Source organism: Ceratotherium simum, chromosome 12 (assembly GCF_057802395.1).
Source record: "Ceratotherium simum simum isolate JZ-2026a chromosome 12, ASM5780239v1, whole genome shotgun sequence".
NCBI classification, from domain to species: Eukaryota; Metazoa; Chordata; class Mammalia; order Perissodactyla; family Rhinocerotidae; genus Ceratotherium; species Ceratotherium simum.
In genome coordinates this window covers 14,168,423-14,190,036 of record NC_141911.1, presented here as the reverse complement: position 1 = coordinate 14,190,036, position 21,614 = coordinate 14,168,423, and the positions used below count along the sequence as shown (strand labels likewise).

The window sequence follows — 21,614 nt, the reverse complement described above, 5'->3', positions numbered from 1 at the left end:
CAGTACTTGAATCAGTCTTCCCCAATCAGTTTAGCACATTAATTTATATAGTTGATGAAGAAAATGTTTGCTAAAAAAGTTAAATTTTAGGCAGTCTGGGGAAATTATTTTAAATTTAGTTCAAATTATTAACAAGAAAATCTTATATTTGTATTCTCCTTTAACGTGAATAAATACTTTCACAGAGTATAATTCTCTTTATTTCTCTTTTGGTAACATTTTTCTTGTAGTATTTTGCTGTGAATATAATACCTCTGATGGAAACTTAACACACAATTAGTTCATATTGGGGGAGACTCTTAGGGAAAAACTTGAGCAGACCGCAAAAACTTTAGTTATCTGAGGACAACATAAACAGCTTATTTAGCTATGCTCTGTGGAGTTTCATACTGCTAGCATTTAGTTATTTGGTTTTATATCTCATTTCTTAACAAAATAAAAACTGTATCTTTTTCTCAAAAAGGCAAAACAGTGATGTAGTTTATGGGGTAACAATTCAGTCTACTACAAATAGATATCTCCATTTTGTGTCAAGATGTAACTAAAAAAAAAAAAATATATATATTATTAGCTGCTTCTTCCACTAACCCACAGTAGCCTCATTAGAGCAAATAATATAAAATCTGGATGTCAAGTTAGGATACATCTGATTGGCACAAAGCATAGCTCCTTTAGAGCAACTGATATACGGCTACTCTGCTGGACCATCAGTATGCAAAGCCATTTTCTATATACAGTGAGCCTAAGAAATGTGTGCAGCTTATCACGTTGAGTGATTTTACAAACCGAAGCAGACAAGCTGATATGTAGAATTTGTCAGTCATCATCTATTTCTACCAATTTTCCTAGTTCCTATGTCAATCACCAAAAAAAAATTACACATATACTTTGACTTCTTAGCTGACAAGACTTTGCTGCTGTGGAAATACTTGCATGGTTCTGTAACATCATTTAAAAAATCCAAGGCTGAGTAAACCCAGAAGTAAAAGTATATTTTCAAAGGGGAAAAAAAGAGAGTTATCAGTAACTTGCCAATTTCATGACCACCATTTTGACTTTTTAGTTTGGTCTAAGGACATTCTTTTCATTTTCCAAAAGATTTCTCATTCCTAATTAGGAGGGTTTGGTCAGAAATTCAGAAGGCAACACTGTTCAAAAAGATCATTGTATGCTTTTCTTGAGTTTCTTTCAACAGCAAGGAATTTTCTGGCTGTTTTAACTGGTAGCTGGCTTTCAGCAGTTTTCCAATGCAATATTACTATTTCACTCCACTTAATTTTTTAAAAGACATCCGTTTCTGTGTCTCTCATACATCTACTGGATCTTTTCTTGTTTCCCGTAAGGGAAAAGTATGGTGGGCTACTGTATTTCCAGGCCTATAATCCTTTGTGCTGTTAGAGCTCTGTACTCTTTTATTCCATTGGCTCAAGGCCCAATAAGACTCACAAGAGGACTGTATTCAGAACATGGTTTCCTTAAACCAGCATGCCTCACCAATCTTTTATCTTATATAAGCCTTGCCAGTGCCAATCCACCCCTAGAATAACAATAGTAGCCCTATTTCTTCTCTTCTTGCCTGCTGCATTCCCTTCCTCTATCTCTACATCTTCTCCAGGGACCTAAGAGGGTGTTTCACTAATTGCTATAATGATAGTAATAGGTAGTATTTATTGAGCATTTACTACAGACCAGACAACCCAAGAATTTTACATGTGGAGCAAGAATGCTTCCTTAGGCCTAGCTAGCAACACTCTTGCTGCCACTTCTGTGCCATCGTTCCCAAGCCTTGGGGACTGGGACCCCAAGCTAAAAGTTCTCCTGGTGCCAGATTTAGCAAATAAAAATACAGGAAGCCCAGTTAAATTTGAATTTTGGATAAACAATAGAAAAAAAAATTAGTGTAAATATGTCCCAAATATTGCATAGGAGGTACTTAGATTAAAAAATTATTGGTTGTTTATCTGAAATCCAACCTTAATTGGGTTTCCTGTAGTTTATCTGGCAACCCTATGTGAGAGCCTTCTTGTGCTGCACCTGTGGAAGTGAGCCATAAACCCTGACGTCCTTGGGCTTCTCCACATCCATCCACAGGTTTGAGAAAGGGCCCAAGGAAATGGGGCAGAGAACAAAACCACTGCTGTCTGACTTCCTCTTCTTCTCCCTCCCCCCACTTCTTGGACTTTCAATTTCTTCCACCTCATATCCTCCTCCTCTCTACTCCAGATATACCTAAAACTCTATGATCTAGTCAGCCAGTCTTCTTGATAGGGTTTGCTCAAAAAACCTGGATTTCAAGGATGACTTTCTTGCTATTGACTTAGAAATCCTATTTGGATGTCAGCAACTAAATACTAACTCTTCAAATCATTTTGCCTTCCTGCTGCTTTACTGTATCCCCTCCCTTATTCCTTGACAGATGGATGGCTCTGGCTAATAGGATACCAAGAAATGCAAAAGAGAATGCATATTGATGAGTTGTGAGGAGAGGGATTTTGTCCATTAAATTATACATATATTATTGCTTATTGTCTGTCTTTTCCTTTTCCTTCCACCCCAAACTAGAATCTCCATGAGAATATGGACCTTGCCCTGGGAATACTGAAATAATAGCAGGCACGTAGTAGCCGCCTTGTAAATCATTTGTTGGATGGATGAACAAACTCTCAATTTATCATGAGGAAAATGAGACTTAGGAAGTTAATTTGCCCAACTTGCACAGCAGAGCTGGGCCTCATATGTAGATATGACTAATGGATGAGCCCCAGACTTCACTTCTACCTCCTTCTGCCTGTCTGCTATCTAGCAGCTTATATAGTCCTCCTGGTGTGTTTTTTCTCTTGAAACTTTGGTTCCAATGTGAAAAACAAAAACAAAAACAAAAACAAGAATTGCATTCCTTTACTTCTTTAGTTCAACAAAAGTTGACTTTCCAACAATAGCAACAAAAAGAAAAGAAAAACTTTAAGGGAAACAAAGAAAATCTCAAAAGCATAAAACCATCACATTTATGAAGTACTGCTTTCTGACCCTACAATAACCAACAAGCTCTGCTCTATTCCACAGAACAGAGGAATGATCTGAGAGTCTGATACAAATGTCCAGATCTTGATGATTTCTTGGATAGGGCCCCAGGTAGCCTGTGGGATGCCTTTGTGTGAATTAGAAAAAGATGCCCTTTTTGCTGCCCAGGCACAGTGCACCTCTGTGGCACACAGCTTGGTAGGGAGAATGCAGGCTGAATTTCAGCCCCCATTTGCCACCTTGGCCAGCCACCTTCATGGAGTGAACAATCTACACCTCTGCAAGTAATGGTTCCTTTCTTAGCATAGCTGGCCCACAGACCAGAGTTTTGGCTGTAGTGGCTGGTAAAAGTTGAGAAATCTTTCTTTCCTTCCAGGTCCTTGTGTGTGTGTTTTTTTAACTAAACATTTTATTTTGAAGTAATTGTAGATTCGCACACAGTTGTAAGAAATGATAGAAAGATCCTATGTACCTTTACCCAGTTTTCCCCAATAGTAACATTTTACAAAACCATAGTACATTATCACACCCTGGATATCGACATTTATGCAGTCAAGATACAGAAAATTCCCTTATCACAAGGAATTGACTCTATTATTTTTGTGCATATTATTTTAAATGGAGTCATGTCTGAAGTTTTGATTATTTGTGGAATAAACTCTCAACTTTTTAGAGTAGAAAATATATTTTACATTCTGAACTTGTCTTTCTCCAGAGAGTATAGATGAAGAAAGTTCACTAATAATTGTTTCTCCATTAAACTATTTCTGTCACTCATTTTGCTTTTCTCACAGGTGCTTATCTGGTAATTAGTTGCATAATAAAGGCCATATATGACAAACCCACAGCTAACATTGTACTCAATGGCAAAAAGCTGAAAGCCTTTCCTCTAACATTGGGAACAAGACAAGGATGCCCACTCTCACCACTTGTATTCAACCTAGTACTGGAAGTCCTAGCCACAGCAATCAGACAAGAAAAAGAAATGAAAGGCATCCAAAGTGGAAAAGAAGAGTAAAACTGTCACTATTTGCAGATGACATGATACCGTATATAGAAAACCCTAAAGACTCCACCAAAAAACTGTTAGAACTAATAAATGAATTCAATAAAGTTGTGGGATACAAAATTAATATATAGAAATCTGTTGCATTTCTATATACTAATAATGAACTATCAGAAAAAGAAATTAAGAAAGCAATCCCATTTACAATTGCACCAAAAAGAATAAAACACCGATAAATAAATTCAACCAAGGAGGTGAAAGACCTGTACTCTGAAAACTATAAGACACTGATGAAAGAAATTGAAGATGACACAAACAAATGGAAAGATATACTGTGCTCATGGTCCTTGTCGGTTTTTTAACCACTTGCTTTCTGGATTATTGCCTCCCTCCCAACTTGATCTGGGGTCATCTCCCAGGAAAATTACTCAAAGATTTCCTTTCATTCCCCAGGTTCAACCTCAATCAGGCAGGTAAGCACAGTCTCCCAACTTCCTAAGGCCCTCCCACTCATGTCTGGTTTCATCTTCTCAATACCCCACTGATGTCCAGGGCAAAGTAACTGATACCCTTGGCATCAGTGAATAACTTGCTTTTCCAAGACCAGGTCAATAGCTCTACATACCTCTCGAGCTTTCTATGATAACTCACTCCTGAAACATGGGGAAGTGGTCTTCAAAAAGTTCTCCTCAGAATAACTAATATGTAAAAATACCTTGATTGTACAATTCTAGGTATATTCTGTAAGCCCATGTGCAGAGTGTATGTTTTGTGTGTTTTCTTAGATACATAGATTTAAAAAATAACTAACAACTTAAGTTTGGAGGCAGCATGATATAGTGGAAAGCATCCAGGTTTTAGAACAAAACGTATCTGAGTTAAATGACAGCCCTACTACTTACTATCCATATGACTCTGAGTAAGGTCTTTAATCTTCCTATGCCTCAGTTTCCTTGTTTATAAAAAGAGAATAAGACTTAAATTGTAGAGTTGTGTATTAGTTTTCTAGGGCTGCAGTAATGAAGAACCACAAACTGGGTGGCTTAAACAACAGAAATGTACTGCCTCCCAGTTCTGGAGGCTGGAATTTTGAAATCAGGGTGTCAGCAGGATTGGTTCCTTCTGTGAGGGAAGGATTTACTCCAGGCCTCTCTCCTTGGCCTGTAGATGGCTGTCTTCATACTCACATGATGTTCTCCCTGAACGTGTGTTTCTATATCCAAATTTCCCCTCTTTGTAAGTAACCCAGTCATACTGGATTAAGGCCCACCCTAATGACCTCACTTTAACCTAATTACCTCTATAAGGACCCTATCTCCAAATAAGTTCGCACTTTGAGGTACTGGGAGTTAGGACTCCAAAACATCTTTTTTGAGGGAGACACAATTCAACTCATAACAGGTTGCTAAAGGACTTAAATATGAGAACTTATATGAAGCACCTAACAGAAATCTTGGGTTATAGGAAGTACTTAATAAATAGCAGCTGTCATAGTTATTATTAATGATTTTTTCTTCTGTTTTTTTTTGAATGATCTTATGAATATATGTTTGATCTCTGGGATTAATGGACATATATATAGAGGGTCTATGTGGGGAAAATGTGTAAATATCCAGAAAACGTCAGACATAAGAATCAATTATTGATAATAAAAGATTTTATGTTTATGTGTATCTTTGGGGTGGAGGGGAGGGAAAGAGCAGGGATGTAGGATAGATGGTGAATAGAGGTGACAGAGTTTAATTATCCAGACAGATTGATTTTGAATTGATTAACACTCCATTTTACTTCACTTTGAAAACAAAGTCAGAGAAAGAGAGAGAATCAAAGTTTACCCTTGAACAATATAATTTGTACCAGAAAGTCAGAATCATTGTATTTTTAGAGCAAAAAAAGGTCATTAGAGAATTAGCCACTTGATTCTGATGACATAAAAACTCAAACTATAATTATTCCACAAACAGCACTACTTGGAAAATGTTTACTAGAGTATCATTTTCAAGTTCTATAGGATTTAAAAATGATACATTTTCTGTGGCATCTTTGGTTTCAGTGTGTTATTTGAAGAGAAATTCTCACTTTTTATAAAACTAGAAAGGAGAAAATGATATTTGTTACTTCATGAAGAGAGACATCTGGCTTGATCTTGAACTTTTCCCTTCAGGATATCCTCCATGGCAGATGAATAACCAACACAGTCCAATGGAATGCCTGGCTGAGAGGGTGAGTCTTCAAGATGAAGAGTTATTGTGTAAGAATCTGGTCTCCATTAAAAATAGAACTAGAGGAAATATGTTTGATTTGCAGAAGGAAGAATTTAGGCTAGATCCAAATACTCTCTGTATTGGTAATCAGTAAAAATAGACCTCCAAGAGAGTCTAAGTAATACCATTCCTAAGAAGATGTGTAAAATTATGAAAGAAATTGCATTGTTAACAGTTTTCAAAAATCATAAAGCCTTATGTATATTCTGCCAAGCATATGAGATTTGCATTACCCTACCCAATTTTCCAGTATCACTGTCTTTTCTAAATAATCCTTCTGATTATTATTACTCAATTCAATAAAATAATGTATTTTTTAAAAATGGACGGTTGGGTTTGATTAAATTGATCAAGTGGAAAGTTAATTTTGGTGTTATAAAGGCATGTTCAGATAATTTTCCCACTCAAAGATTTCCATTAAAGTCAAGCCAAAGAAAAGTTGAAAATGGAGAGAGTTTTAAATGTTAAATTTAAGGCCTAAATCCTGATTTTTCCCAAGGAGAGCTTAGATTTCTTTGAGGATGGGGCTGGTTCTTTCCTTTTTTTTCAAAGCTGATTCCAAAGAACCTTTCTCATAAGGAAGCATTTGAGAGTTTTGTTTTGCAGAGTACCAGTAAACTCTGAACTATATTTGTGAGAGATGAACAGAAGAGGGTGCTGCAATCTCCATGTTTTTTTGGTGAGGAAGATTCGCCCTGGGCTAACACCTGTGCCAATCTTCCTCTATTTTGTATGTGGGATGCCTCTACAGCATAGCTGATGAGTTGAGTATGTCTGCGCCCAGGGTCCGAACCCGCAAACCCTGGCTGCCCAAGTGGAGTGGGCAGAACTTGAACCACTTGGCCACGGGGCTGGCCCTGCAATCTCCATCTTGATTGTTTCTGTTGATTGAAGCCACAGATAACTGCATAAATATTTTCACTTTCCTTAAGAAGATATTTTCAATGTAAGTCTATAAGGGATCAAAAGTGGTTACTGAGCAAGTCCATTTTCAGAATTGACTCCATATACAAAGGAATCTTGACAGATAACAAGAACAGAAATGTTAAAAATATAAATACATGAAAAATAACAACATAGTACTTTCATTTCTGGCAATACTGTTGACCAAATAATCTGAAAACTCTCTTACTAAAAATGACTTAGATATACTGGATAAAATTATGACAAGCATGCTTTTAAGTGCTAATAAGAAAGTAAATACTATAGAACCTGACCTTTTGACTGGATTTATTTTTTTGCCAGTCTGGAGAACAATGGGCTTGGGTTTCAATGGCTATGAAAGTACAGGAGACAAATTTTGGGGTCCATGAAGGGCAGAAATTCAGACCTAAGACCCTCACATAAAGAACCCTTGAATGACTATACACCTGTGAAAAGGGAGAACTGAAAATGATTATCCCTTCCCAAAGGAAGGCTTAAGGAAACTCTTTTATTTAGCCTGATCTATGGGGCAAAGGGGAAGGGAAGGAAAACCCTGAGAGTCTGAAAAAGCCTGAGAACCTCAGGCTGCCCCCACTCAAGTTTAGGGTTTGAATTTATACTGTTTGGAGGGCCTAGATTCTCCAACAAAACAGTATAAAAAGCAGTTTCAGGAGGACTAACATTAGCATCATGGCAGCATGAGATGCTCTCTTTGTCTCTCCCGTTCAATCTACAACCAGTAAAACACTCATAACTCAACAAAGGTTCCTCTGCCCAACACACCAGGACACTAGAGAGATCCACACATCTGTACATCTGAAGGTGGGTAGATTGGAACACACAGAGGAGGTGGAACCAGAGGAAGAGTGGAGGCAGTGCCTGGGATCCTGGACCCAGGCCATGGCAGCTGAGCTTGCAGCCTAGGGAACCTGGTAGCAGCAGCAGAGGTGGTACATATGACCCTGGCCTCTTGGCCACAGTGGCACCCATGGCCATAGGGAACTGGGCAGCAGCAGCAGTAGAGCCCATGACCCGAGTCCCTCCAGCCACAGCAGTGCTTACAACTCTGCCCCGCCCTGTATGTGGCAGCAATGCTTGTGAACCCAACAACCGTGGATGTGGCAGAGATGCCTGCAAATCTGATCCAGCCCCAATGCTCCCCTGTCCCAGCTACAGCGGCAGTGCCTGCAACCCAGGTGATCCCAGACACAGTGGAGGTACCCGCCATGCCGGTGCCCCCAGTGGTGATGCCAGTGATCGCAGTGACACCAGCAGCTGCAAGGCACCAGCAGAGGCATAAGCAGTGATGAGGAGGGCACCAGCAACACCTCTGACAGAGGTGATGGAGGGCAGAAAGTGGCAATTCTCAAATACAGCCAGGAGGTAGCTCAGGTAAGGGAAAGCAAAAACTCTTGCTATAGTGCCACCTACTGAAAAAAAAAGAAAGTCCTCAAATTACCAAGCTGTTGAATTATTAGAATCAAAGTAAAGCTTTATCGAAATAAGAAAAGTGTTTGCCTCTTCAAATGTGCCAGCAGAGAAACAACTCATCAAACCACAGTAACACAGAATCACAAAAAGAAAATGACAATTCTCCAGAAACCAAGCTTAAAGTCACAGAAGATTGTGATCTGATAGAGAATTTAAAACAGCTGTCATGAAGAAACTCAACAAGCTACAAGAAAACTCAGAAAGACGGTTAAATGAGCTCAGGAATAAAATTAGTAAACAGAAGGAATACTCTACCAAAGAGATTGAAACTCTAAAAAAAAAACCAAACAGAAATTCCAGAGCTGAAGAACTCAATAAATGAGATGAATGATTTATTGAGATGAGCTCAATAAATGAATGCATTAGAAATAGAGTGAGTGCATTGGAAATAGAGTAGACCACATGGAAAAGAGAGCTAGTGAGCTCTAAGACAGAAATCTAGAAATGATTCAGGTAGATGAGAGAGAACTAAGATTTTTTAAAAATAAAGGAACTCGGGGGCCGGCCCCGTGGCATAGCAGTTAAGTGCACGCGCTCTGCTGCTGGTGGCCTGGGTTCCGATCCCGGGCACGCACTGACGCACCGCTTGTCAAGCCATGCTGTGGTGGCATCCCACATAAAGTGGAGGAAGATCGGCACAGATGTTAGCTCAAGGCCAGTCTTCCTCAGCAAAAAGAGGAGGATTGGCATGGATGTTAGCTCAGGGCTGATCTTCCTCACACACAAAAAAATAAATAAAGAAAGAAACTCTATGAGAACTGTTCAATTCCATTAGTAAAGGCAATATAAGGATAATGGGTATTCCAGAAGGAAAAGAGAGGGAGATGGGAGCAGAGAGCTTATTTATAGAAATAATAGCTGAGACCTTCCCAAACCTGGGGAAGGAACTGGATGTACAAGTTCACGAGGCTAATAGAACACCTAACTATCTCACAGCAAAAATACCTCCTCCAAGACACATTATATTAAAACTGTCAAAAGTCAATGATAAAGAAAGAATTTTAAAGGCAGCCAGGGAAAAAAAGACAATAACCTACAAAGGAACAATTAGGCTATCAGCAGATTTCTCAGCAGAAACTCTACAGGCCAGGAGTGGAATGACATACTCAAAATATTGAAGGATAAAAACTGTCAGCCAAGAATATTCTACCTAGCAAAGTTATCCTTCGGATATGAAGGAGAAATAAATGCTTTCTCAGACAAACAAAAGCTGAGTGAGTTCATCACTAGACCTACCTTTCAAGAAATGTTGAAAGGAGCTCTTCACAGGCCGGCCCCGTGGCTTAGCAGTTAAGTGTGTGTGCTCCACTGCTGGCAGCCCGGGTTCAGATCCCGGGCGTGCACCGACACACTGCTTCTCCGGCCATGCTGAGGCCGCATCCCACATACAGCAAATAGAAGGATGTGCAACTATGACATACAAGTATCTACTGGGGCTTTGGGTACCGGGGCTTTGGGGAAAACGAAGGAGGAGGACTGGCAATAGATGTTAGCTCAGAGCCGGTCTTCCTCAGCAAAAAGAGAGGAGGATTAGCATGGATGTTAGCTCAGCGCTGATCTTCCTCACCAAAAAAAAAAAAAAAAAAATAGAAAGGAGCTCTTCTACCTGAAATGTAAAGGCAAAAGTTTGAGTAAGGTGATAAATAGACAAAATCAGAAAATTGCAACTCTATACCAGAATAAGTTGTTAACACTTAGTTATAGCATAAAGGGTAAAGGGGAAAAAGGCATTAAAAGTAACTATAGCTACTTCAATTTGGTAATGAACTCACAACATAAAAAGAGATAATTTGTGACAAAAAAAGTATAAAACGGGAAGAGGAAAAAGACGCAACCTGTATAGGCAAATGACGATAAGATGCTATCAGCAGAAAAAGGACTGTTTTATCTGTGAGATTTTTTGTTTTTGTTTTTTGTTTTTTTTGTGAGGAAGATCAGCCCTGAGCTAACATCTATGCCCATCTTCCTCCACTTTACATGGGACACCGCCACAGCATTGCTTGAGAAGCAGTGCGTCAGTGCGCACCCGGGATCAGAACCTGCGAACCCCGGGCCACCAAAGTGGAGCATGGGCACTTAACTGCTGGCACCACCGGGCAAGCCCTGTGAGATGTTTTATGCAAACCTCATGGTAACCACAAAACAAAAATCTAGGGTAGAGACAGGAAACATAAAAAAGAAGAAACTGAGAAAAACATCATGGGAAATCACCAAACTAAAATGGCAGACAGAAACAGAAGGAAAAAGAAACAGTGGAGATGTAGAGCAACCAGAAAACAAAAGATAAAATGGCAGTGTTAAGTTCTCATATATCAATAATCACAGTAAAGGTAGATGGATTGAATTCACCAATCAAAAGACACAAAGTGGGGGCCGGCCCAGTGGCGTAGTGGTTAAGTTTGTGCACTCTGCTTCAGCTGCCCGGGGTTTGCAGGTTCAGATCCTGGGCATGGAGCTATGCACCGCTTATCAAGCCATGCTGTGGCAGGTGTCCCACATATAAAGTGGAGGAAGATGGGCACAGATGTTAGCCCAGAGCCAATCTTCCTCAACAGAAAGAGGAGGATTGGCAACAGATGTTAGCTCAGGGCTAATCTTCCTCACCAAAAACAAACAAACAAAAAGACAAAAGTGGCTGGATGGATTAAAAAACAAGACCTAGCTATATGCTGCCTCCAGGAAACTTATCTCAGCTCTAAAGACAAACATAGGCTCAAAGTGAAAGAATGGAACATGATACTCCAAGCAAAGGGCAGCCAAGCAAAAGACAGTGTAGCCATACTCATATCAGTCAAAATAGACTTCAACCAAAAAAGGTAATAAGAGACAAAGATGGACATTATATAATGATAAAGGGGATAATCCATCAAGAAGACATAACATTTATTAGTATATATACACCTACATAGGAACACCAAAATATATAAGGCAATTATTAACAGACATAAAGTGAGAAAGTGACAGCAACACAATAAGAGTAGGGGACTTGAACACCCCAATTATATCAATAAATAGATCATCCAGACAGAAAGTCAACAAGGAAACCACAGCCTTAAATGAAACATTAGACCAGAGGGACTTAATAGACATATACAGAACATTCCATTCAAAAGCAGCAGAATACACATTCTTCTCAAGTGTACATGGAACATTCTCAAGGATAGACCATATGTTGCAGTATAAAACAAGTCTCAATAAACTTAAGAAGATTGAAATCATGTCAAGCATATTTTCCAGCCACAATGATATGAAACTAGAAATCAACTACAAGAAGAAAGCTGAAAAAATCACAAATATGTGGAGATTAAACAACATGCTACTGAACAACTATTGGGTCAATGGAGAAATAAAAAAATACTGGAAGACAGGGGCTGGCCCCCTGGCATAGCGGTTAAGTGCGCATGCTCTGCTGCTGGTGGCCCAGGTTCGGATCCTGGGTGCACCCTGATGTACAGCTTGTCAGGCCATGCTGTGGCAGCGTCCCATATAAAGTGGAGGAAGATGGGCACAGATGTTAGCCCAGGGTCAGTCTTCCTCAGCAAAAAGAGGTGGATTGGCATGGATGTTAGCTCAGGGCTGATCTTTCTCACACACACACACACAAAATACTGGAAGACAAATGAAAGTGAAAATAAGACATATCAAAATCTATGTGATACAGCAAAAGTGGTACTAAGAAGTTTATGTACAGGTTAATACAGGCCTACCTCAAGAAACAAGAAAAATCTCAAATAAGCAATCTAACCTTACACTGAAAGGAACAAGAAAAAGAAGAACAAACGAAGCCCAAAGACAGTAGACGGAAGGAAATAATAAAAATTAGATTAGAAATAAATGAAAAAGAGACTAAAAAGAGAGTAGAAAAGATCAACGAAGCTAAGATCTATTCTTTGACAAGATAAAAAAAAAATGACAAACCTTTAGCTGGACTCGCTAAGAAAAAGAGAAGGCACAAATAAATAAAACCAAAAACAAAAGAGGAGAAGTTACAATGGATACAACAGAAATACAAAAGATTATAAGAGGCTACTATGACAGCTATATACCAACAAATTAGACAACCTAGAAGAAATAGATAAATTCTTAGAATCATGCAACCTTCCAAGACTGAATCATGAAGAAACAGAAAATCTGAATAGACCAATCACTAGTAAAAAGACTGAAACAGTGATTAAAAAACAAACTACAGGACAAGAAAGCTTCACTGATGAATTCTACCAAACATTCAAAGAAAGCTTAATATATATCTTTCTCAAACTCTTCTAAAAAATTGAAGAGGAGGGAACACTTCCTAACTCATTTAATGAGACCAAATTTACCTCAATACAAAACCAGACAAGGACAACTAAAAAAAAGGTAATTACAGGCCAGTACCTCTGATGAACGTAGATGCAAAAATCCTCAACAAATATTAGCAAACTGAATACAACAATACATTAAAAGGATCATACACCATGATCAAGTGGGATTCATTCTATAGATGCAAGAATGGTTCAACATCTGCAAATCAATCAACATGATACATCACATTAACAAAATGAAGGATAAAAATCATATGATCATTTCAATAGATGCACAAAAGGCATTTGACAAGATTCAACATCCATATGTGATAAAAAGGCTCAATAAAATGCATATAGAAGGAACGCACCTCAACATAATAAAGGCCATATATGACAAACCCACAGCTAACATCATACTCAACAGTGAAAATCTAAAAGCTATCCCTCTAAGAACAGGAACAAGACAAGGATGCCCACTTTCACCAATCTTATTCAACATAGTACTGGAAGTCCTAGCAAGAGCAATTAGACAAGGAAAAGAAATAAAAGGCATCCAAATTGAAAAGGAGGAAGTAAAACTGTCACAATTTGTGGATGAAATGATTTTACATGTATAAAATCTTAAAGACTCCACCAAAAAACTGTTAGAAGTAATAAATGGTTACAGTAAAGTTTCAGGGTACAAAATCAATATACAAAAATTTGTGAGGTCCCTATACACTAACAACAAACTAGCAGATGGAGAAATTAAGAAAACAATCCCATTTATAATTACAACAAAAAGAATAAAATACCTAGGAATAAATTTAACCAAGGAGGTGAAAGACCTGTACATCGAACTTTATAAGACATTGTTGAAAGAAATTGAAGAAGACACAAAGAAATGGAAAGATATTCTGTGCTCATGGATTGAAAGAATTAACACTGTTAAAATGTCCATATTACCTAAAGCAATCTACATATTCAATTTAAACCCTATCAAAACCCCAATGACATTTTTTCATAGAAATAAAATAAAAAATCCTAAAATTTGTGTGGAACCACAAAAGACCCCAAATAGCTAAAGCAATCCTGAGAAAAAAGAACAAAGCTGGAGGAAGCAGTCTCCTTGACTTCAAATTATACTATAAAGCTGTAGTAATCAAAACAGTATGATATTGGCAGAAAAACAGACATATAGATCAATGGCACAGAATTGAGAGTCCAGAAATAAACGCACACGTATATGGACAACTAATTTACAATAAAAAAGCCAAGAACATACAATGGAGAAATGAAAGTCTCTTCAACAAAAGGTATTGGGAAAACTGGACAGCCACATGCAAAAAAATGAAACTAGACCACTATCTTATACCATACACAAAAACTAACTCAAAATGGATTAAAGACTTGAATGTAAGACCGGAAACCATAAAACTCCTGGAAGAAAACATAGGCAGTATGCTTTTTGACATCAGTCTTAACAGTATCTTTTTGAACATCATGTCTCCTCAGGCAAGGGAAACAAAAGAAAAAATAAACAAGTGGGACTACATCAAACTAAAAAGCTTCTGCACAGCAAAGGAAACCATCAACAAAATGAAAAGCAGCCTAACAATTGGGAGAAGATATGTGCAAATTATATACCTGATAAGGGGTTAATATCCAAAATATACAAAGAACTCATACAACTCAACAACCAAAACATAAACGACTCAATTAAAAAATGGGCAGAGGATCTGAACAGACATTTTTCCAAAGAAGACATACAGATGGCCAACAGGCACATAAGATGTTCAACATCACTAATTATTAGGGAAATGCAAATCAAAACCACAGTGAAGTATCACCTCACACCTGTCAGAATGGCTACTATCAAAAAGACAAGAAATAACAAGCATTGGAGAAGATGTGGAGAAAAGGAAACCCTCATACACTGTTGGAGAGAAGGTAAATTGGTGCAGCCACTATGGAAAATAGTATAGAGATTCCTCAAAAGTTAAGAATAGAACTACCGTATGATCCAGCTATTTCTCTTCTGAATATTTATTTGAAGAATATGAAAACACTAATTCTAAAAGATATATGCACTCGTATGTTCCTTGCAGCATTATTTACAATAGCCAAGATACAGAAACAACCTAAGCGCCCCTCAGTGGATGAATGGATAAAGAAGATGTGGTATATATATACAATGGGATACTACTCAGCCATAAAAAAAAGACGAAATCTTGCCACTTGTGACAACATGGATGGACCTTGACAGTGTTATGCTAAGTGAAATAAGTCAGACGGAGAAAGACAAACACTGTATGATTTCCCTCATATGTAGAATATAAAAAAACAAAATAAATGAACAAACAAAAACACATAGATACAGAGAATAGATTGGTGGTTATCAGAGTGAAAGGGGGTGGAGAGAGCATGAAATGGGTAAAGAGGCCAACTGTATAGTGACAGATGGAAACTAGATTTGGGTGGTGAGCTAACTGTAGTATATATAAAAGTCAAATTATGATAAGATAAAATACATGAAACATATATAACATAAGTCAGTGTTAGCTCAATGAAAAAAAAAGCAGTCTCAGGCTGATAATAATACTGGTGCCCTCAATAAAAGTAATTAAAAGCCTTCTTTAGAAAGAAAAATTTTCAATCTTGCACAGGATTCCTATAAAGTCCCAAGAAACATGAACTCATAATTCTAAATTACAAAATACATGAAGAAACAATTCAGAATCATCAGCAATAACAACCAATATAATTAGACCCTAAACTTCAGAAATAGATTATAAAATAAGTATATTAAAGTTGTTAGAGAGAAAAAGCAAACTGCTGAAATAGTTAGTAGGAGTAATTTTTCAGGCCTACAAAGGGGTTAATTTGTGCCCTCTCTCGTATGTCATTTTACTTATGAAATAACTCAGAGTTCTGCTTACGGGCAAGAAGGCACACCATATTATTTTCAGACCAAGCCCTCCTGTATTTGCTGGAGTTCAGGGCGCAAAACTAAGCATGGGAATGGGCGCAGTTGCTGGCCTTCATTTGTGGGCCATTGAGCAAAGGAAAATTTAAATCTGTATTCCAGCTGAAGCCAAATTTGGAAAGCAGACTGATTAATTCCAGGAGGGTGGAAAGAGTGAGAACCAAATGAAAGAGAAGCAAGACAAAGCAAGTGAATTTACGAGGCAGAGGATGTGGTGTTCCTTAAGGCAAAAGAATACAAATGGAAGCAACCATTTATAGATCACCTTCAAAGGAGGCTGTGGTTTGGGAGCTGGCTTGCACAATATTCAGAAGTGTTGTTTTGACTGAAGTGAAGCCAGATCCAGTGAAAGAAGTCTAATTTCAGAAACAGACTGTGTCTGCTAGGGTGTTAATAGGAGATTTTAATGCCAGGAACTATACATATTTCACTGAGCTTGGTTTCTCCTGTCTCTGCTCCAGGAACTTCTATTCTTTGTTATGTGGGTGTTGGAGACAGAACTACCAGTGTTCTGCCTTGACTGATCAGCTTCCAAATGAATAGGAACGAACAAGTTTCTCAAAACTAGAATTAGGCCTTAATGTCATATCCTAATATGAGTTTAGCATCATGTCAGGTAGCACATCATGATGAAAGGAAGCATGCTGAAGTCATGTGATGGTTACTTTCATCCACATTCAGATGTTTGGAACTTTTTGGTACCTGTGTTTTAGGATAAGGAATGGGATATACAAATAAATAAAGTCAATTCAATCTTCTTTTGCTTAAGAAATTTCCAGATTTCCAGACAGGAAACAGCTGTCTTTATGAAGAAAATCCAACTCAAAGGTAAAAGCCAGATTAGCATAACTTAATGGGAATACATATTAGGTGGCCATTGTTTTGTTATAAAACGAAACATTCTAGTTAAATAGGAATAATTTAGAGCCAAGGGATCTGGAAAATCATCAGGCAGTTATTTTTTCTTCCTCCTTCCCTCCTTTCTCCTCGTCTTCCTTCTCCTCCTCCCTCTCCCTCTCCCTTTCCCTCTCTCTCTATCCTGGCCGTTCCTTTTCTCTCTGGTTGCCTTCGCAGACAACATTTTCTACCCACTCATCTGCATCTACCACATGGTGGCCTCAGACCCGCTCCCAAAGTTTGTCTTGTAGTCTCAGTCTGTGTCAGGTGTTACAATCAGATGCCTCTTCTAGCCTGAGGCAGGCATGGAGAGGGTAGAAATAATCATAGTCCTAAAAGTAATAGAAAGCTAGAGAGTAGAGTTTCTTTTTATCTCCTTGAATAAAAGTAGAGCCACTCTTCGCTCCATGGGATAATTTTCAAGCGATCCTGTGTGTGGGTGGACAGCCAGGCATCCCAGGGCGCTCGAGATGATTCACACGGTTTCATGTGGCATTTCCCTGCTTCTCTCAGATTTTGTTGAAGCTGGTGGTCTTTGTTACAGGTCGTAGTTAGTGCTTCTTCTGTGGATTGAGGTGAGGGACTGTTTTCCTAACAGTATGGTGGAGGGCAGAGGAGGATGTCCCTTCTACAGATACCACGAAATGTGAAAGAGAAATAATTAGATTTAATACTTTGCAGATAGAATTATATTTTTCTTCCTATTTCACTTGGATATGTCCTTTTTTTCCAGCTTTAGAAATTAACATAAAAAAACAGTTTAGTCTTCAGTAGTACCTTTTTTTAGAACAGCATTTACAACACAGTTTGCATGTTCTAAGGAATAGTATACCTGAAGAAATAAGAAATTCACACTAAATAAGTTTTAGTTAATTTAGTTAAACAAAATAAAGCAGATTCCTTTACTGCAGGAATTCTCAGATCCTTTAATATGCTAACGGACATTTCGACACTTCAAGAGTGGGTTATAAATATAATTTTCCGAAATTTATTTGACCATCAAGAAAGCATAGTCGTGGAAACAAAAGCTTTTAACCTTGTTCCTGCAAATGCATGTTTCACTACTTTCTTGACCCAGAGGATTGTCTGATGCTGTGTTTGATCAAGATACTATCCCCCAGGTCCAAACCTTCCCTTCTCTACACTACTTTGTGATGCAGGAGCCAAGACTCTGGAAACCACATTTCGCTTTGGTCAGCTGGCTTCATACTAGGGTGCCCTTGAGGAAGACTGGGCAGCAAGAGGAAGGGAGAGGGATTTTTCCTTCTTCCTTTTTGTTTGCTGTTTCTAGGTGTTCCTTGTCAATGGCGTCTCCCTGGGCAGCAACAGTCAGTGGCTCTCTTCAGCTTCTCTCCACGCTCCCAGAACCTCACTGCAATCTGTCTGAGTGCCCCCCAGAGTCAGAGCTCAGGATCCAAGAGGCCTCTCCTCCAAGAACCTGAGGGACCAGCAGGGGCTCATGGAAGTGCCCCACCCTAAGACCTGGGTCCCAACTCTATGTGGCCCTCTCCAGTTCTGGTAATGCCAACCTCTTCCCTAAGAGTGGAAGCTGCTTCTTTCCTATCTCTATCTTAGTTTTCCTCTCTGGTTTTTTAGCCCTCCAACATCTGTAACAAATTTCTCATATCAAATTCCCTCTGTTAAAATACCTAGCATGGTGTCTATTTTCCTGGCTGGGCCTTGATGGAAAAAGAATGTATATAAGAGCTTCTCCTCCACAAGAGTGCATTTGAAGATGGAGGGAGGGAGGGAGAGTGAGTAGAGGAGGCCGGGGAGAAAAAGCCTTGAATTCTTTCCTTGAATCTAAAACAGTTTTTTTCAAACTTTAGAAATTTAAGTGAACTCAAAGGAATTTAATTTTGAAAATTTCACAACATCCCTTGAAATAATAGGAGACATTCTGGGGTGTTATTAAAATAGAATTATGAATTCCCTTTTCAACTATTAAGTTGCTCAGCAATTTTATTAAAAATGGAATGAAATGTATCCTTCTGCAGGGCTATATTTTCCACATCTCTAAAGCATGGATCAGCCATTCCAAGACAGCGGAAGGAGCAAGTATGACTTGGTAAAGTATTGGAATTGGGGGTAAAATGCAAGCAACATGTTCTAAACAGAATCTCCAAAGATACATTTACAAATATTTGGTTTAAAAAAATAGCTAAACTTGGGGCCGGCCCCGTGGCTTAGCGGTTGGGTGCGCGCGCTCCGCTACTGGTGGCCCAGGTTCGGATCCCCGGCGTGCACCAACGCACGCTTCTCCAGCCATGCTGAGGCCACGTCCCACATACAGCAACTAGAAGGATGTGCAACTATGACATACAACTATCTACTGGGGCTTTGGGGGGGGGAAGGAGGAGGATTGGCAATAGATGTTAGCTCAGAGCCGGTCTTCCTCAGCAAAAAGAGGAAGATTAGCATGGATGTTAGCTCAGGGCTGATCTTCCTCACACACACACACACAAAAATAGCTAAACTAACTCTCTGGTTCTCAAATGTGGCTGATCATTAGAATCATCTGGAGGAGCATTAAAATTACAGATTGCTGAAAATGATCCCAGGACCAGGGATTCAGACTCTCCTGGTTTGGGACCTTGGAACTGGTCAATCTTTTGGAAAACCTCACGTGATCAAGGGATTCTGAAGATCAACAGGTTTAGGATCCGTTATTACATAAAATTAAAACTTTTCTTTTTTTTTTTTTAGAACTTAGATTCAGAATTCAGTGATTTGGTTTTATTTCCATTAAAGTCTGAGCTAGGAGCATCATGGTGTTGACAGTCTCTATCCTGACAGGGGCAGTGGGGAAACAGGGGCTAGAAGAGACAAAAGGCAATGGAGCTTCCCTGGGAGGCTGATTTTTGAAGGGCTTTTGATCACCTCCACCCAGTGTCAAAGCCAATCGTGCCAAGGCAGCTCTGGCAGGTTCTGATTCCACTCCCGGCCACTGTCTCCGTCTGGGTGCCAGGGCTCTGTGGGGCCACCTGCTGTCGGGATGCTGGGATTCTACATCCTAAGTGAGCTTTTCATAATCAGCGCAGAGCTTTTTCCAGGTTGTTACCTTTGTGGGATTTTAAGATCCAGTGACCAGGCATCTGACTTCTTAAAGAAACAGCCACGTATGTCCACAGACTCTGCCAGGAGCTTATCAAGTAAATGGAAAACAAAATGAATAAAAGAACATAGCCAAGGTCAGCAGCAAGAAAGAGTCTCATTTGACTTTAGCCGGGGTCAGTTTTCTTGCTTTGTGACTTTGAGATGAAATATGGAGCAGAGAGCCTCAGCATTTTTTAAAACTCTTGTGAAAAGGGTGAAAAAGGGTATCTTTCAGGCGGTGCGGGTCCTTCCCTCTCCCTGTGTGCCTCCTCACAAAAATTGAGGAAATCAAGAACTTTCTGTTCAAAGTCAGGTGAAAGGATGCCAAATCTGTTAAGATCATGAATAAGGATAATACGAAGTTTCAAGTTCGGTGCAGCAGACACCTTTACACCCCGGCCGCCACAGACAAAGAGAAGGCAGAGAAACTGAGGCAGTGCTTGCCCCCGGGTTTCCCAGTGAAGGAGCTGAAACGAGCTAGACATGCTGATTTAACTCCATTTTAAAATTTTTTAAATTCAAACAAACAAAGTTTTTTAAAAGGCTGCTTGTTTTCTAATTGCTCCAATCGGCCAATCGCCTATGGCGTCCAGTTTGGGTAATACTGTTGGGTTACTTAGTGTGGAATAGTGGGTCCTGGATTCGATCAGGAAATTCACTAGCCATGTGGCTTTTCAATAGTGGAATCTGTTGACACGAAAAATCCTCAGCACATTGGGTGATTCAAGTGCACTTTCATAATTTGCTCTCAATTTATCCCCTTTGTTATTTCCACATTTCACAAGAATCCATCACCCCTCTCTGAATTATGTGCTGCTCAGGACTGATGCTATACCACCCACTCAGGGAGGGCAACCTCAGCTTCTTGAACTCACAGAACCTATTGTTCTGTCCGTTTCTTACCCAGCGCTGTCACTGCAGCCCTATACTCCAGCTGGGAGGGCAGGGAAATGACTCCCCAGAGAGCCATTCATCACAGTAATAAATGTTCTGTGTTTTACTAAGTTCCATCAAAGTTCACCCCCACACGAAGCAAAACAATCGTTCTCTATGCATTCTTTTTTCTGTATCAGTATATTTATTGCCCATAAAAGTGCATAGGTAAACTATCAGTGTACATGTGATGGGTAAACTTGAAGCTGTGTGCGCATCTGAACACAAGTTGTGTGCCGGTGTGTTTGTTTTTCAGTATGTGTGAGCATCTGGTGGTGTGCTAGACCTTAAAAGACACCTTGGTGCCCGGCTGAACCACCGCCTTCACAGGCTTCAAGTGGATACTACAACTGCTTGTATGCTTGGGTTTTCATTAATTACTCTTCTCCAGTTTTCTTCCCAGCCTCCCTGATGTATTGATTTTAATTACTTCACGCATTTAAGCATCTCCAAGGTGCTTAAATGTAAGAGAGTAGTTACTAGGCCAAGCCTGCTGCCGGCTTATCCCTCTCCACCTTTCGTGCCCACACACCCAAATTAACCGGAAACATTCATTGCTCAGTAATGAGGTTGGGATTCCTCTCTGTGGAGTCCAGGAAGACATAAAAGGCAGCCTGTCTGTATGTCAACATCAACTCTTGCTTTCATTGTCTTCTTTCTACTATACGCTCTCAGCCGACTTACTTTAGAGAAGAAGCAAACATTACCCCAGCTTCCCAGAGCATGCAGTCCTG

At 39.3% G+C, this 21,614-nt stretch overlaps 2 protein-coding genes across 3 annotated transcripts in view; one reads left to right on the top strand and one right to left on the bottom strand.

Annotated features, from left to right (window-relative positions):
- SCRG1 (stimulator of chondrogenesis 1) overlaps positions 1 to 21,614 on the bottom strand; it is a 151,830-nt gene that overhangs the window by 55,782 nt on the left and 74,434 nt on the right. The gene's annotated exons all lie outside the window — the stretch shown is intronic.
- On the top strand, positions 11,440 to 20,453 carry LOC147915779 (large ribosomal subunit protein eL38-like). Its single transcript, XM_087437248.1, is given in 2 exon segments — positions 11,440 to 11,522; positions 20,183 to 20,453. Coding segments are annotated over 2 exon segments (354 nt in total).